The sequence below is a fragment of the Nicotiana tomentosiformis genome, chromosome 9 (genome assembly GCF_000390325.3).
Source record: "Nicotiana tomentosiformis chromosome 9, ASM39032v3, whole genome shotgun sequence".
Taxonomy (NCBI): Eukaryota; Viridiplantae; Streptophyta; class Magnoliopsida; order Solanales; family Solanaceae; genus Nicotiana; species Nicotiana tomentosiformis.
In genome coordinates this window covers 28,237,275-28,254,332 of record NC_090820.1, presented here as the reverse complement: position 1 = coordinate 28,254,332, position 17,058 = coordinate 28,237,275, and the positions used below count along the sequence as shown (strand labels likewise).

General features: G+C 38.1%; 1 protein-coding gene across 1 annotated transcript; it reads left to right on the top strand.

Moving 5' to 3' along the window:
• The first annotated feature begins 4,876 nt into the window (after positions 1-4,876).
• LOC138898528 (uncharacterized) lies at positions 4,877-6,015 on the top strand. The gene is made up of 2 exons (XM_070184603.1): positions 4,877-5,578; positions 5,659-6,015. Exons 1-2 carry the CDS (start codon positions 4,877-4,879, stop codon positions 6,013-6,015), a joined length of 1,059 nt encoding a protein of 352 aa, XP_070040704.1.
• The last annotated feature ends 11,043 nt before the right edge of the window (positions 6,016-17,058 follow it).

Here is a 17,058-nt window from a genome sequence, read left to right as displayed (position 1 = left end):
TTTATATGCACTAACTTGAGAGGGAGCGTTAAGTAGTTAGTCATGTATAGTGTCCCACATCAGGAAGTAGATACCTATTATTATGTAATCACTGTATATAAATAGTGTGTTGTACAATACTTTAGATAATCAATAATATTTTCTTCCGTGCTTTCTCAGAATTTACACACCTAAACTTTACAGGTGTCCTAATACCCCACTATTCTTATCTAAACTAATTTTTTTTTACTTTTTCTTTCCTTTTTCTACTCTTTTTTTTATATTTCATCTTCTCCACCTTCCTTTATCATTATTTTTACCGCCCTCCATCATGGAAGGCAGTCACAACCATAACATCCCTTAAACACAAAAACTTTATCTCTGAAAAATCAGAACCACTCCCTCATACCTCTAATTTGACCATTTTTCCTTCACATCAATCTCAAAAAAAACCTTTCCTAATATCATATAATAGTACTTTTTGTTAACTAGATTTTATAAGCAATCGGTTAAATAAATATATAGCAATTGCATAATTTTCCTTTATGATTTACTTGTTTTGTCAATTTATTTATTTTATTATCTAAAGATCAATGCCCATTAAATCGAACATAAAACACTAAATGGTCCAAGTAATTTGAACCTGGTGATGGATTTCTACTGAGGTGGAAAGAAAACCCACACAACCAGATCGAAGAGAAAAGGAGAAAAAATCCCTTGTACGAAAAATGATATTGGCAAACATCAATCTCTCCAATCAAGTATAAAAATTATTCCAACCTAAATTCATGACGCAATTTCTTTGGAGAGCTTATGTTTCTATCAAATTGAGAAGATTAAAGGGACAAAATATGAACAATAAAATGGAGTTTTTAAAGGTAGGTGAATATGGCAGAGTAAATGGAGGAGTGAGAATAGAGATTCAACAAGAAAGAATGAGAAGCAAAAAATAAAACATGACTTAGTTTCAAAAAATGGGGAGGAAGAAGATGGAAGGAGATGATAATGAAGAAAGAGAAAAAGAAACCAAAAAGAAAAGAAAAATAAATAAGAAAAGAGAAAAAATTAGTATTAAGTTTAATTAGTTAGAGTATCCAATAGGAAAGTGACACCTGGACAATTAAATTAGTTTTAAGCTATTTTTTTTGCCTTCACGCACATCTACGAAATGAACTACACTTTTCATGGCAGGTCATCACTCAATGGGGTATTAAATTCACTTAAGATTAGAATAAGGGGGTAAAAGGTCGTCTGTAAAGTTTAGGTTTCACGACCCAAACCTGGGCCTGGACGTAACACAGCACCCGGTGCCTGACTATATGCGACCGAGCGAACCAACTGATGACTGAATCAACATGTGGTATCATAACATATTGAATGCAGAAGATAAGATAACACATGCTGATATACTGAAAGTATGAATGATATAAATCAAAGTGCGAAAATACTAATACAATTCTGAAACATATTTGTAGCCAACATAGCTTGATATGAAAAGCCTGCGACTCTGCCTAACTATTACTCTAGTCTATGAAGGCTCTAACGAAGTACTGAAAACACTGACTGTCTGCAAATACTGAAAGACTGTAAGTAATAGTAATGCCCCGAAAGAACTGGGGCTCACCAAATAGCCGGTACGAGAATCCTAGCACTCTGAATCGTCAGCCTGTAAATCATTACCTGCATCATGAGATGCAGGACCGGGGCAAAAATGGACGTCAGTACATTTGAATTGCATTGGTATGTAAAGCAACTGAAAGAAAAAACTGTAAATGCTGAAACTAAAATTGAGCTGATAATAGAGAATTGATAACTGATAACTGAAATGATAACTGCTAAAACTGAAACTGCATTGATAACTGATAACTGATAACTGAAATGATAATTGATAACTGATAATTGAACAAAGGAAGTAAGGATATGAATACTCCCTCTTCTGAATGATGAAAAACTTATTTATTTGAATAAACTACGGCCTCATGCCCAATATATATGTGCACAAGCTACGGCCTCAGGCCCAAGTATACGTATACATAACTATGGCCTCAGGCCCAAAATTCATAAAGCATAAACTGGCCTAAGGCCCATACATTCATAAAGCATAAACTACGGCCTCAGGCCCAATATGCATAAAGCATATAACTACGGCCTCAGGCCCAATTACAGGTGTTCAACATTCAGGGATTTAAATTCTGGAACTGAAAATCATACTGCAATATGTGATGCTGCAATACTGAATCATATTGAGTTACTTAATACTGGAATACTGAATAAAACTAGACTGAAGCATGTATTCTTGAACTGATTATGAAAACTGAAACTTTAATTGTTTATGACATGCTGAGTAATCTAGATTGAGACTCATGGGCATCAAACCCAAGTCTTTATTGATTACGCACTGAGCTCACAACGTTCAGAATGAAAGTCATGAACGAGTTACAAAGCTAAAGAATATAAGTTCTGCAACTATTCAAGAATCTAGGCTTAACTATATTTCTGAGGCAATTAGTAACGTTGTAAAAGAAACATAGTGTAGGAAAAATCATTAACATTCCCAAACATAGAGAGTTAGTCTCACATACCTTAACTTCCTACTCTTGAGCGTAAAACAACATTCACCAACCCTTTCATCTTTAGTCTATATCAATACAAGTCAAAGGGATTCCATACTAGTAATAATACTCATGTTTTGGTCACATAGGTATTTTCTCAAACACTTGGTGGGCATAAAGCCTCATAGTCCTTACTAGTGGTGTTTCTACACCCAACAACCCATTCTCTTGCTCCTAACTAATTTTAAAATCTCAAATTGTTATAATCAATATCATTCTTCATCACCCATAAGATAAACAACACCCTTAACTAATAATTAATAATCAACAATGCAAACTTAAACCGTTCATGCTTTTCTGTCAAACCCATCAACTCATATCTCATGAACTAGAGTATATAATCATTAATCCATTGCTATAATCAATTAGAGGGCGAAGATATTACCTTCTTAACGTTCAATCTTCTTGAATTCGAGTTCTAGGGTTTTGTCTCTCAAAACTGATGTCCTAATCGAATATCTAATGATTTGTAGGGTTTACCCATGTTAATAAGGTATTGTAGAATTAAAATCAACTTATAATCATCATTAGAACTTACCTTGGATGGTGGAGGGACCTTGGGGGAGAGTAGGTTCTTGAAAGCTTCCCTTTCTATAGCAAGTTTATGTGTTTTGGGGTGTGGGGGACGAAGTAGGGATTTAAAAATGACCCTCCTGTGCACCTGAAGGCTCCAACCGCACACCTAACGCATAGAAAGGCAGTAACACTGCCACAGGTATGCGGCCGTGCATGGGACCATCTGGGCGCGCACCTGGCGTGCACTCTGCGCACTTCTCAGTAAAATGCACATAACGTTTTTCAAAAAGATCTGTTCGAGATCCACAATATATCGTTGGAAAGCTATTTCAAAGATCTACAACTTTCGTGTTTTGGGTTTTCCCAAATGCCTTACACATATTCACTACATCCCGCTGCAAGACAAACCTTTTGTAAACTTAGTAGATTTTATCGAATCTTATACTCCTCACTCTCCGTCTTGATTCTAAAATAACTATTTCAACTCATACTCATACAGATAGAACTTCACATGTCTAAAATATAATATTAATACACATTTAGCACATTCATACCTAAGCCGAATTTACGGGGTATTACATTAGGTGTGTAAATAATTTTTTCTGACAAGTTTAATGGGTACTTTATGCATTTTCTCAATTTTAAAATTACTGAATTACATAATGAATTCAAAAACTAGGAATTATTCTTGAAATTTCACAAGTAAAGATTCAAAAACTAAGAATCGTTCCTGAATTTTGCACTAGTAAAGGTTCAAGAATTAGGAAACGTTCCTAGGTTTGAAAAGCCAGTGGATTTTTGAATTCTATCATAGTTTACTGGGGTTTCACTCGTCAAAATTTTAAACTTCAGTATTGATTGTTGGAGTTCTATTACGTGTTTTAGTTGGGAGCAAACATATCAATTTAATTGAATCAGTAATTACTTTACCATTACAATTTAAAATATGGCTAAACTCTAATAGCCGCCTCAAAAAATGACAAATCTAGCTAAATTTTACAAAGAGATTGGCTACTTGGAAGTCCAGTATCTTCCGTCGGGGCAAGATACAACTCTTACTCATAGGGCTCCTTGAGTACACGAGATAATATGGCATAAGGTGAGACTAAGTGCGGGATTAAATTTATATTGTATTTGATTAACAATATAAATTTATCCCAAGATAAATTTATACTGTCAATCAAATATAATATTATTTTAATCTTAGACTTAATTCTAAATATTCAGCTTTATCGAATTAAACTTGGGATTATTTTGTCTCACCTCCTGGCGGGACAAATTAGTCCATGAATTATAATCTCAGGACTATAATCCCAGAATAATTTAATCTGCATACCTAACGACCCCACAGTGTGTTGGACGTGAAGTACCTCCGACAGATTTTAAACACACTTTCCATTTGCAATTGCATAATAGTTTCGAGAAAAAGAAATAACATATGGCTCTGAAGACAAATACACTGCAAATTTTTGTATCGGATCTAAAAGAAATTTTCAGAAATCACTATTATTTAGTGGCTATTGATAAGTTAGAATTTTGACTACTTATTAGCGCCCTTTAGCTTTCGTTTTAGTCCAAAAGCATTTAATTATGTTCTCAAAAACTGATAAAATTTGCTTCATTGTAGGATTATTGGAAGATGAGCCCCCGAGATGAAATCCAACTCAAGAAGGAGTAATCTGAACTCAAGGACAAAAAAAGCAAAAAAGCTCAGAAGTGCGGACCGCAGAATATCATCTGCGGCCGCAGGTTGTAAATTTATTGGTATCATGGAACTAAACCAGCAATCAAGGAAGATAGAAAGATATAGGAGGAGGATTGGTTTGGCTCAATCTTTTGTTAATATTTCTAACAAAATATGGGCATTCTTAGATGATGATTGTGAAGTAACTGCCTTAATTGACAGTGTACAACAACAGACATTGAAGATACATGATTTAGAATTCCAAAGAGAGTTCATTCTTACGTTGGTTTATGCAAAATGCGATGCCATAGAAAGGATTAAACTCTGGGACTCTCCATATGCTTTAGCAAGTGACATGACTACTTCATGGCTTGTGGGAGGTGATTTTAATGTCATATCATATGAGGAAGAAAAAATTAGAGGCTTACATGTTTCTCTTAACGAGGTAGATAATTTCAGACATTGTGTGAATACCTTCAATTTATTTGATATGGGCTTCAAGGGGAGTATTTACACATGGTGGAATGGAAGAGCAGATGAAGATTGTATATTTAAGAGACTTGATCGTTGTCTAGCCAACATGGAATTTCAACAGATGATGCTTGGTATGGAGATCACCCATCTATCCAAGGTTGGATCAGATCATAGTCCAATGCTATTGAGTTATAATCTGGGTACTACTCCAATCAAGAAATCGTTTAGGTTTCTAAATTTTTGGGCAGAACATGAGTCCTTCAGGGATGTTGTTAAAGAGAACTGGACAGCTGATTTTCATGCCAATCCTTTCGTATTATTTAATTATAACTGAAGAAGATGAAAAAGGCATTGTCCACTTGGAGTAGGGCTACTTATGGTGATATATTATAGAAAAATGCAAGTTTGGAGGAGGTAGTTTTGGCACATGAAGTGTTGTTTGAGCTATTTCCTACTACTAGTAATAGAGAACGACTTCAGAAGGTACAAGCTGAATTGTTTAAATATTTGGCAATTGAAGAACAGTTTTGGAAGAAAAAAACTGGTATGCAGTGGTTTCAAGATGGGAATAGGAATACAAAATTCTTCCATGCGCAAGTTAATGGAAGAAGAAAGCGATTGCAGCTTAGGAGAATTCAGAACAACAATGGTATTTGGCTTGAAGATACTGGATCTATGGATGAGGAGGCAGTTAGGTTTTTCAATGCACAATTCAAAGAGGAGAGGGTCCAACAGCTTTTGGCATTTTAGATCATATACCTACACTTGTAAAAGATGTCCAGAATCTATCTCTAATTGAGATGCCTTCGAAAGAGGAAGTTAGGCAAGCTGTATTTGGCCTAAATGGAGAGAGTGCAGGAGGTCCTGATGATTTTAATGGATGTTTCTTTCAAATATGCTGGGAGGTCATTGGTGATGACATATTTGACATGGTGACGACCTTCTTCGGTGGTCAAGAACTGCCTAGATTTGTTACTCATACAAATCTTGTTCTATTACCTAAGAAGAAGGAGGTGAATACATTTGCTGATATGAGACCAATCAGTTTAAGTAATTTCATTAACAAGGTGTTTTCCAGAGTTATACATGAGAGGCTAGTTGATTTGATTCCTAAATTGATTTCTGATGAACAAGATGGTTTTGTGAAAGATAGAAGCATGTAGAAAATGTGTTGTTGACTCAGAAGATTATTACTGATATTAGATTGAGAACAAAGGTTGGACCAAATGTGGTAATCAAATTGGATATGACCAAACTTATGATAGGTTTTATTGGCTCTTTTGACAAAAGTGCTTAGAAAGATGGATTTGTTTTGTGAGATTTATTGGCCTGGTGTTTGGCATTGTGTCAAATAACTAGTATTCAGTTCTTATCAATGGACAACCTTATGGATTCTTTAAGTCAACAAGGGGAGTAAAGCAAGGGGATTCATTGTCACATGCTCTATTCATTCTGGCAGCAGAATCCTTATCTAGGGGATTGAACGCTCTTCACATGAATCTGCACTTCTATGGATTTGGTTGTGGAGTCCAAAAATCAATCACTTAGCATATGCAGATGATACTATAATAATTTCTTCCTCGGATGCTACCTCTTTGCATCTTATTATGGAAGTGTTGAATGCATATGAAGTTGCTTCTGGACAGTTGATCAACAAGGCAAAATTAGCTTGTTACATGCATCATTCAAAGAGTGAGGAGGAGAGTACAAAAGTCTAAAGAATTACTGGGATTAATAGGCATGACTTTCTATTCACATATTTAGGGTGCCCCATTTTTTACACAAGGAGGAAAATGGAGTTTTATCAAGTACTCATTAATAATGTGCTTAATAAACTTCATGGGTGGAAAGTCAAGCTTTTATCAATAGGAGGTAGGGCAGTATTGATCAGTCATGTGCTTCAAAGTATGCCTATTCATTTCTTGTCAGCAGTTAATCTACCAAACTGTCTTATTGAGAAGTTGCACAAACTGTTTGCTCAATTCTTTTGGAGCAACTCAGTTGGTGGTAAGAGTCGTCATTGAGCATCTTGGAAAAAGTTATGCTTGCCTATGGAGGAAGGGGGTGTAGGTCAGGTCCCTGCATGATGTAGCAAAAGCATTATTTTGCAAAATTTGGTGGAATTTTAGGACCAAACCAATTTTGTGGAGTTCATTTATGAGTCAGAAATACTATAAAAATTAAATGATTTAATTGTACCATGGAAGAATGGATCTCATGTGTGGAGAAGGATGCTAGAATGTAGGGACATCGTAGAACATCAAATTTTATGGAAGCCTAGAATGGGATCATCACTCTTTTGGTATGATAATTGGACGGGGTTAGGAGCTTTATACTTTATAATTCCTCCATATTTTTCACATGAGGAGTCTATAAATAATGTTTGTGATGTGGTTGATCATGGTGCTTGGAATGAAGATCTCTTGAGGAACACTCTGCCAGAAGACTTAGCTGAACAAATTATGGAATACATTCAACCTCCTGTTGAACATAATGTACTGGACAAACATATTTGGATACTAGATACAAAGGGAGATTTTTCAATGAACCTAGCATTGCTTACAAGAACATGTGGGTGAAAGGGTTACCTTTCAAAATATCATTCTTTATGTGGAAGGTTTGGCGAGAAAAATTACCTCTTGATGATATGATAAGAAGAATGGGTTATATGGTGACATCTAGATGTTGGTGTTGTGTGAATCCACAGGATGAAACTCTGGCACATGTGTTCTTTCGATCAGTTGCTGCCAAGACAACATGGAAGTACTTCTTTGCACATGCGGGCATATCTTCGCAAGGCTTGAATCTACATCAAGCAATTGTTAAATGTTGGACACACCAAGTAATTCCTAGACTAAAACCAATTTTCCAAGCTTTGCCTAGCATTATTGTATGAGAACTTTGGAAGAGGAGAAATAGTTACATATATGGAGATGCGGTATCGATTAGTAGGAAGGAGGAAAACAAGATGGTTTTTTATACTAACGTGATTTTCTTTTTTGCATCCATGCCTTATCTTTTGAATAACCTTCAATTGGTGGTATTAGTACTAGGTACTCATTCCATTGAAGGGGAAGCAAGGATAGGCATAAGCATGGAAGCAAGGACGACAAACAAGAGGCTAGGGATTGGATATCCTAATGTTACCTTCAGCTATAGAAGGTTTGATCATAATTTACACCACCCTAGTGCTCTATCAACCAATCTGGAGGCCATTGATGTGAGGAGTCATACAACAACTGGAAGGAGAAAGAAGGCTACTGTCCAGATTTTCTCCATAGAAGATCAATTGAGATACAGATTTTTGCGAGGAAAGTTTGGAGTAATGGATGCATTATGGATTCAAATCCTAATGTATTTCATTAGTATTATACTTCAGCATAAGTCCCATATAAAGTTTGCAAAAGAATATGCTACGAAATCACGCGTAATAGTGTACAAAAACACTGTCCTCGACATACTTTGGACAGTGGTAACAATGTCTGACGCGTGTGATGTTGTTATATTTCATAGAAGATTCGGGTATTAGCCGATGCAAGGCACACCATAAGGAGGTCACTAGCTACTGGGAAGAAGACTGGATGCAGACAAACACACACGTACAACGAGCCACACTTAAGAGTACAAAGACAACATTTCTTGGTGCGTGTGAACTGGAGATGCTGAGCGATTCGTCTGGATTTTATCAGACACTCAAGGACGTTGCTACACACTGTTGATTGTAAAATTTATTTTTAGAGAATGAGAAGATACTGCCTAAAAGGGGAGAAAGTACTACACAAATTTGGAGATGGTGGTTGTTTAGTTTTGGTAAATCCACATAGCTAGTTAAGATTCTGCTTCTTTTATTCCTATATAATATAGGTTGTTATTTTGTATATTGATTAGTTCAATTTGTACGACATACTCAAACTTGGTTTTAAGAGCTATGTACTTTCCATGACATATTGTCTTACTGCTTGTAAGACCTAATGCCACATTGATTTCTTTTTTATTATTATATATAAAAAATAGCCCTAGGCACCTTGCCTAGTGGATTTGCTATAAAAAAAAAATGTGTGGTCCGTACATGAATTGTGCGGCAGCAGAAGTTGGGTCAGAGCAAAGTTCAGAGAACCTGAATTTCAAGTTTACCAAAAGTGTGGACCGCACAATTATTGTGTGGCCGCAGAAGAAGAGTTGTGCGGCCGCAGTTACAATTGTGTGGACCGCAGAAGAGCAAGGTGCGGCTGCAGTTACTATTCTGCGGACCGCAAAAAAAATGCAGTGCGGCCGCAGACTTCCTATCCTGTTAAGCTGAAGAAAAGTGCGGACCGCATATGGAATTGTGCGGACGCAGAACCTCCGAAAGGATTTTTTTGTCCAAAATTTTCAGCCTTGTATAAATATAAGAGTTTCACTTTTTTAGGTCAACTTTTAACATCAGTTGCTACAGTATACGATTCATTTTTACTTTTTTTAGTAGTTTTTGCTATTTTGAGCTTTTTGAACATAGAGTTTATCAATTTAATTAGCAATATGGGTTTAATTATCATTTCTTCTCCCATTTCTTTCACTTTAAGTATGAGTAGTTAGATTTTCACTAGGGTTGTGACCCAACCCTAGTGTGTAAACTTAATGGGTGTTTGATATATTGCTTGTTTATGGTTATGTGTTTATTATTTAGCCTCGTTATTGCTTTGATTTGAAGAATTAATGGTTTCTAACATTAATTCATGCCTATTTGACTTGGTCTCTACTTGAGAAAGAGAGACTTAGTCTAGAAAAATTTGGCTAGCAAATTGGGTCAATCGAGAGATTGATAAGCCTAATTAAAGGGTTGAACCTAGAAGTAGTAAAACCCGACTTGAGCTTTTTATCAACCGTTTTGTTCTATACCCATTTGGACTTGAGAAAGTCAAATTGGACAAAATTATTCTCTGACCGAGAGGTATTGAGTGGGTAACCGAGCGTTGATAGCTATAATACACCTCGACCAATAAAATAAGCTTTAAAGTTTACAACTAATTAGGCAAACACCTAGGCGAAGGTCGTAGTCCTAGGCCTTTTATAACATTTGAAAAACAACAAAAATAATCTTTTAGTTTTATTTCTTAAATTGCAATTGTAGTTTAGATTAAACTTTAAAACAACCAATTTTTGCGGAAGTGCAAATTTAGATATACAAACTCACACGCTAAGATATATACTACTAACTCCCATATATATAGCTTCTTACGGAATTTGACCCTAATTCTTATTGGGTATTACTATTGCATTGACCGTTTTCATAACCTCGAATAGAGGAGTGAAATTGAACGAGATCAATTTTTGGCGTCATAGCCGGGGAGCTAAAAAATGGTGTTAGCTATATATTTAGGTGTGTTCTTAGGCTATCTCATTTTCCTTCCTTGGTACTAACGTGTGAGTATTGTAGGTGCACTCATGGAAAATAACGAGCTCGGAAACATAGCCGTGGGGGATGTGGATGTTGAGGATGATCAAATGGATGAGGTCCCTCTTGAACCTCAAGCCAATAGACGAGACCGACCGCCTCAAGACAATATATCTGCTCCACGCCTACCTCCACCACGAGCGGCTCCACACCGGGTGTTGTCGAATGAAGGGCATGTAAGTGCTATAGTCCCTCCCCGTATTAGGGCGGGCAACTTTCAAATAACCAATGTGATTCTAACTTTGCTCGAGCAATGAGGGTTCTTCACTGGTGCACCGAGTCAAAATGCATATAAACATTAGAAGGGGTTCGTAGATACGTGTTGGGGGAGCAAATAAATAAATATCTCCGAGGATGCTTTGAGGCTAAGGCTTTTTTCCTTCTCTCCACGGAGGAAAGCTTTAGATTGGTTGGAATATTTGCCAAATCATTCCATTCATACTTGGGATAAACTAGCGGAGAAATTTATCTCTAAGTACTTCTCTTTCGGGCACATGGATATTATTCGGGATGAAATTCTAGCATTCAAGTAAGAGCCCAATGAACCACTACACAAGACATGGGAAAGATATAGAACAATGGTGAAAGAGTTCCCCAACAATGATATGACGGAGAACATGATTCAACAAACTTTCTATCAGGGGATCAATACAACCAATCAATGTGTAGTAAATCAACTTGCCGGTGGAAACTTCATGACTACGCCTTATGCGGAGGCATATGATATTTTGGATACGATGGCGGATACTTCATTGGATTGGCAATCTAGAGCCAATGTTCCACAAGGTGACCCCAATGTGATTCTTTTTCATAAAGAGTTACATGACCATGGACAAGCCATAGCCTAGTTGATAACCACCATGAAGTGGAAGAGGTGGGAATGCACCCACCTCGAGTCAAAGGCAACTGGTGGATGATGATCAAGTGGTAGAAGAAGAGGAGATCCCGACAAATATAGTGCAAACAAACAATGAAGTGCGGATTGATATTGATGACATGATGTAAGAGACTCAAGAGGATGTGAACCCGTCTAGGGATCATGTGATTGACATACCGGAACCGATAGTGTAAAAGGCTAAGGCACCATTACCTAAGCCACCTCCTCCCTATCCTCAAAGGCTTACCAAGAAAAATGGTGAGAATCAATTCAAAAAGTTCATTTATATGATGAAGAGTCTCTCGATAAATGTGCCATTAGTTGAAGCCTTAGAGAAAATGTTTGGTTATGCCAAGTTTATGAAGGACTTGGTGACAAAGAAGCGGTCGATGAATTTTGAAACTATCAAAGTCACTCACCAAGTGAGTGCAATTGTGCATTTGATGGCTCCTAAGTTGGAAGATCCCGGTTCTTTCACAATTCCTTTTACCATTGGAAGTGCCGAGTTTGCAAAAGCTCTTTGTGATCTTGGGGCAAGTATCAATTTGATGCCCTATTCAGTTTTTAAGACATTGGGAATTGGGCAACCAAGACCCACATATATGAGATTACAAATGGCCGATCGTACAATGAAGAGACCATTGAGGGTGATTGAAGATGTATTGGTTCGAGTTGAAAAGTTCATTCTCCCGACGAATTTTGTTATTCTTGATTGTGAAATGGACTATGCGGTGCAGATTATTCTTGGTAGACCTTTTCTTGCTATAGGGAAGGCTCTTGATGATGTGGAAGCTGAAGAACTCACTTTCCGGGTGGGTGATGAAAAGGTGGTATTCCATGTGTGCAAATCTATGAGCCAACCGAATAGCAATAAAGTTTGTTCTTTCGTGGACTTGGTGACCGATGTGATAATTTATGATACAAGTGCAACGATTAATGTGGGTGATATGTTGGAGTCCATCTTGCTCAATTTTTATGATGACGAGATGGATGGCTTCATGGAATGTGTTAATTATGTGCAAGGAATGGGGTCGTACAACTATGCACCCCGAAAACTTTCCTTGGATCTTGAGAATAGGAAAACTCCTCTTACAAAGCCTTCAATTTAAGAGTCTTCTATCTTGGAGTTGAAGCCATTTCCTCCACATCTCATGTATAAATTCCTTGTCCCTTGTTCTACTTTACCGGTTATTTTTTCCTCTTGTTTGACTAACATGCAGGTTGACTCGACATTGGCGGTGCTTCACAAGAGGAAGAAAGCTATTGGGTGGACTTTGGCAGATATTTTGGGAATAAGCCCCGCATTTTGCATGCACAAGATTAACTTGGAGGAAGATTCCAAACCCTCCATTGAACATCAAAGGAGACTCAATGAAGCCATGCAAGATGTGGTTAGATGTCGGGGCTGTCTACTCCATTTCTGATAGTTCGTAGACTTCTCCGGTGCAATGTGTTCCGAAGAAGGGGGCATAACTCTGGTCATCAATGATAAGAACGAGTTGATTCCAACACGAACGGAGACCAGATGGAGAGTAAGTATGGACTATCGGAAGATATACAAAGTCACAAGGAAAGACCATTTCCCACTCCCCTTTCTTGACCAAATGCTTGATATATTGGCCGGCCGTGATTTCTATTACTTTCTAGATGGATATTCGGGCTACAACCAAATCTTTGTTACCCCAGAAGATTAAGAGAAAACAACTTTCACTTGTCCCTATGGCACTTTCGCTTTCAAGCGTATGCCATTTGGCTTATGCAATGCAACAACATTTCAATGGTGTATGATGGTGATCTTTACAGATATGGTACAGGAATATCTTGAAGTCTTCATGGATGAATTTTCGATAGTCAGGGATTCCTTTGCTGATTGCTTGGCAAAGTTGGATAAAGTATTAGCAAGGTGTGAAGAAATGAACTTGGTGTTAAATTGGGAGAAATGCCATTTCATGGTCGAGGAGGGGGAGCATTGTCCTTGGCCACAAAATTTCAAAGAAGGGCATTGAGGTTGTCAAGGCGATGATAGAGGTGATTTCTAAACTTCCACCTCCAACATCAGTGAAAGGCATGAGAAGTTTCTTGGGTCATGTGGGTTTCTACCGGCGCTTCATAAAGGATTTTTCCAAAGTAGTGAACTCCTTGTGCAAGCTTTTATAGAAATATGCTAAATTTTACTTCAATGATGATTGCATGAGATCCTTTGAATTGCTAAAGTTCAAGTTGACTACTACTCCCATTATCACATCTCCTAATTTGAGTATTCCTTTTAAGCTCATGTGCGATGCTAGTGATGTAGCGGTTGGAGCAGTTTTGGGGCATAGTATCGACAAGATTTTTCATCCAGTCTACTATGCTAGTAAGACCATGAATCATGCCCAAGTTAATTTACACTATTACAGAGAAATAACTCCTTTTCATTGTGTTTGCAATTGATAAGTTCCGCCCGTACTTGATGGGTGCAAAGGTTATTGTTCATACGGACCATGCGGTACTTAGTTATCTTATGAGCAACAAAGATTCAAAATCTAGGTTGATGAGATGGGTTCTATTGTTGAAAGAGTTTGATATTGACATTCAAGGAAAGGGAGTAAAAATCAAGTGGCGGACCACTTGTCTCGTTTGGAGGAGGAGGGGAGGCCGCATGATGGCCTTGAAATCAATGACTCTTTCCCCGATGAGCAACTCTTGGCCATTTCAATGAAAGAGGTTCCATGATTCTCCAATCTAGCAAACTTCCTTGTGTGTGGAACCATCCCGGATGAGTTCTCTTCAACTCAAAAGAAGAAGCTCAAACGAGATTGTCAAGATTATTATTGGGACGAGTCGTACCTCTTCCAAACTTGCACGGATGGGGTAATAATAAGATGTTTACCGGATGAAGAGCAAAATGTTATTCTTAAGGCTTGCCATTCTTTGCCTTATGGTGGTCACCATGGAGGAGCAAGATTGGCGGCTAAAGTGCTAAGCTGTGGTTTCTATTGGCCTACTCTCTACAAAGATGCAAGTGATATAGTGAAAAGATGTGATGAATGCCAATGGGCCGGTGGAATCTCGAAGAAGAATGGAATGCCTCTCACTACCCTTTTAGAGATCGATATCGTTGATGTGTGGGGTATTGACTTCATGGGTCCATTTGTGAGTTCTTGTGGAAACACCTACATCTTGGTCGCGGTTGATTATGTGTCTAAATGGGTTGAGGCCATTGCTCTACCCAATAATGAAGCGAGGAGTATGGTGGCGTTCTTGAAGAAGAATATTTTCACACGATTTGGTACACCGCGAGCTATCATAAGGGATGGGGGTCGCATTTTTGCAACAAGGCTTTTGACATTTTGCTTAGCAAGTATGGTGTCACTCATAAAGTTACGACTCCCTATCATCTTCAAGCTAGTGGTCAAGTGGAAGTTTCTAACCGGAAGATAAAGAGTATCTTGTCCAAAACAGTAAATGCTAACCAGACGGATTGGTCAAAAAAGCTTAATGATATACTATGGGCTTATCGGACTACTTTCAAAACTCCTATCGAGATATCACCATACCGGTTGGTGTTTGTCAAAGTTTGTCATCTTCCGGTGAAACTTGAGCACTAAGCCATGTGGGCTTTAAAGAAGTTGAATCTTGATTGGGATGTAGCCTCTAACTTGCGGGTTGCACATTTGAATAAATTGGATGAGTTTTGGTACCATGCATATGCAAGTTTGTCCTTGTACAAAGAGAGAATGAAGTATCTTCATGACAAATACATTTGAAACAAGGAGTTCAAGGTGGGAGGTCTTGTTTTGTTGTTCAACTCACGATTGAAGATGTTTCCCGGAAAACTGAAATCCAAATTGAGTGGTCCCTTTGAAATTGTGGGTGTGACACCTTTTGGTGCATTGGACTTGAAGAACAAAAATGATGAGGTATTCTGAGTCAATGGTCACTGGGTGAAGCATTATTTGGGACAAGCTGATGATGGCCACGTGGTGGCAGTTATTCATTTGCAGTGATGGTAATCTGTGTCGCATCGCGACGTTAAATCAGGCGCTTCTTGGGAAGCAACCCATGTTTTCTTTTTCTTTTTCTTTTTCTTTTCTTCTTTTGTAGATAGGTGTTATTTTGTACTAATTGGATTTGAAGTGTGTTGCATGAATGAGTGTGCTTTATAGGAACTGTACTCAGAAAATTGACTAAGTGTGGAAAAAGTGTAGACCCCATATGTATTGTGCGGACTGCACAATTAGGAGAGCTACAGCAGAAGGCAATTGCGGCCGCACAATTCTTGTGCGGAGCACAACTTGGAAAGGGAAAATGCAAACTCTCTGAAGTTTGGTCTGTCCAAAAAATGGCCAATCTTTGGTCGCACATCAAATTCTACGGTCCGCATCCAATATCTGTGGTCGCACCACAAATTGTGCGGACAGCAGATCAACAAAGGCTATTGAGCCTCCAGGTAACAGAGTGCGGACCGTAGAAGGAATTCTGGGCCGCACTCCTCTTTTGTTCCCCAAGTCTGCCCGCAAGTATAAATAATAGCATAAGGCTATTGTACTAAGTGTTTCCCTCTCTAAGCACTCTAAATTCTAAAACATGGAAATCATCTGTTCAATCATCTTCCACACTCCATCCACATCTGTGATCATTTAGTTGCACTCTTTCATATCTGGTATGCTTCAATTACACTTAGAATTTCTCAAATTATTTAGTTTAGTTTGCAATTTGTTTTAGGTAGTTTAGGACATTTGTCAATAGATTTTAATTTTACTACCATGTGGGGTTTAATCTGTAATGGATCAATTGCTAATTTATTTATGGGGACTGGCTAAATTGATTGGCATGCTTAATTGTTAATACCATATTGAATCTGTGCAAAACTTTAAAACCCTAGAAGTCTGATCGATTTGGTTTTGAATTCTGCGGCCACACAAGAAATTGTGCGGTCCACAAAAGTAGAGAATAGGGTTCTTTGTTCAAGCATGATTCTGCTGCCATACTTGAAATTGTGCGGGCCGCAGAAATTCCACCGCGGCCGCAGAACAGGCCAATCTATGTCATTAGAGAGTTGGCACTTTTGGGAAATCTAATGTGCGGCCACAAAAATAATTGTGCAGAATGTACTTCAATCATGCAGTCGCAGGCAAAATTGTGCAGACCGCAGTTCCATTTTTGCGACCGCAAGTTCAAATTGTGCAGTTCGCACAGCCCAGTCTACGACCGCACTTCCCCACTCTGCTAATATACTCTCAACTGTGTTTTACTGTCTATTTGCAATTGAACTACAAATGACAGATATTGTTGCTTGTTATAGAAAATGGTTAGATCTCGTGGCCGCGGTGACACTTCAAAGGGGAGGAGTGAACCTTCCAAAGGTTGAGGGAAAATCACTTTACCCCTCACCTTCCAGAAGATAATCAACAAGAAAGCTATAGCAGGCCGAGGAAGGCAGGCCGAGCCCTCCAAATCTAGTTCATATGCCCCATCGCGGGAAGCATCGTAGGGTGAC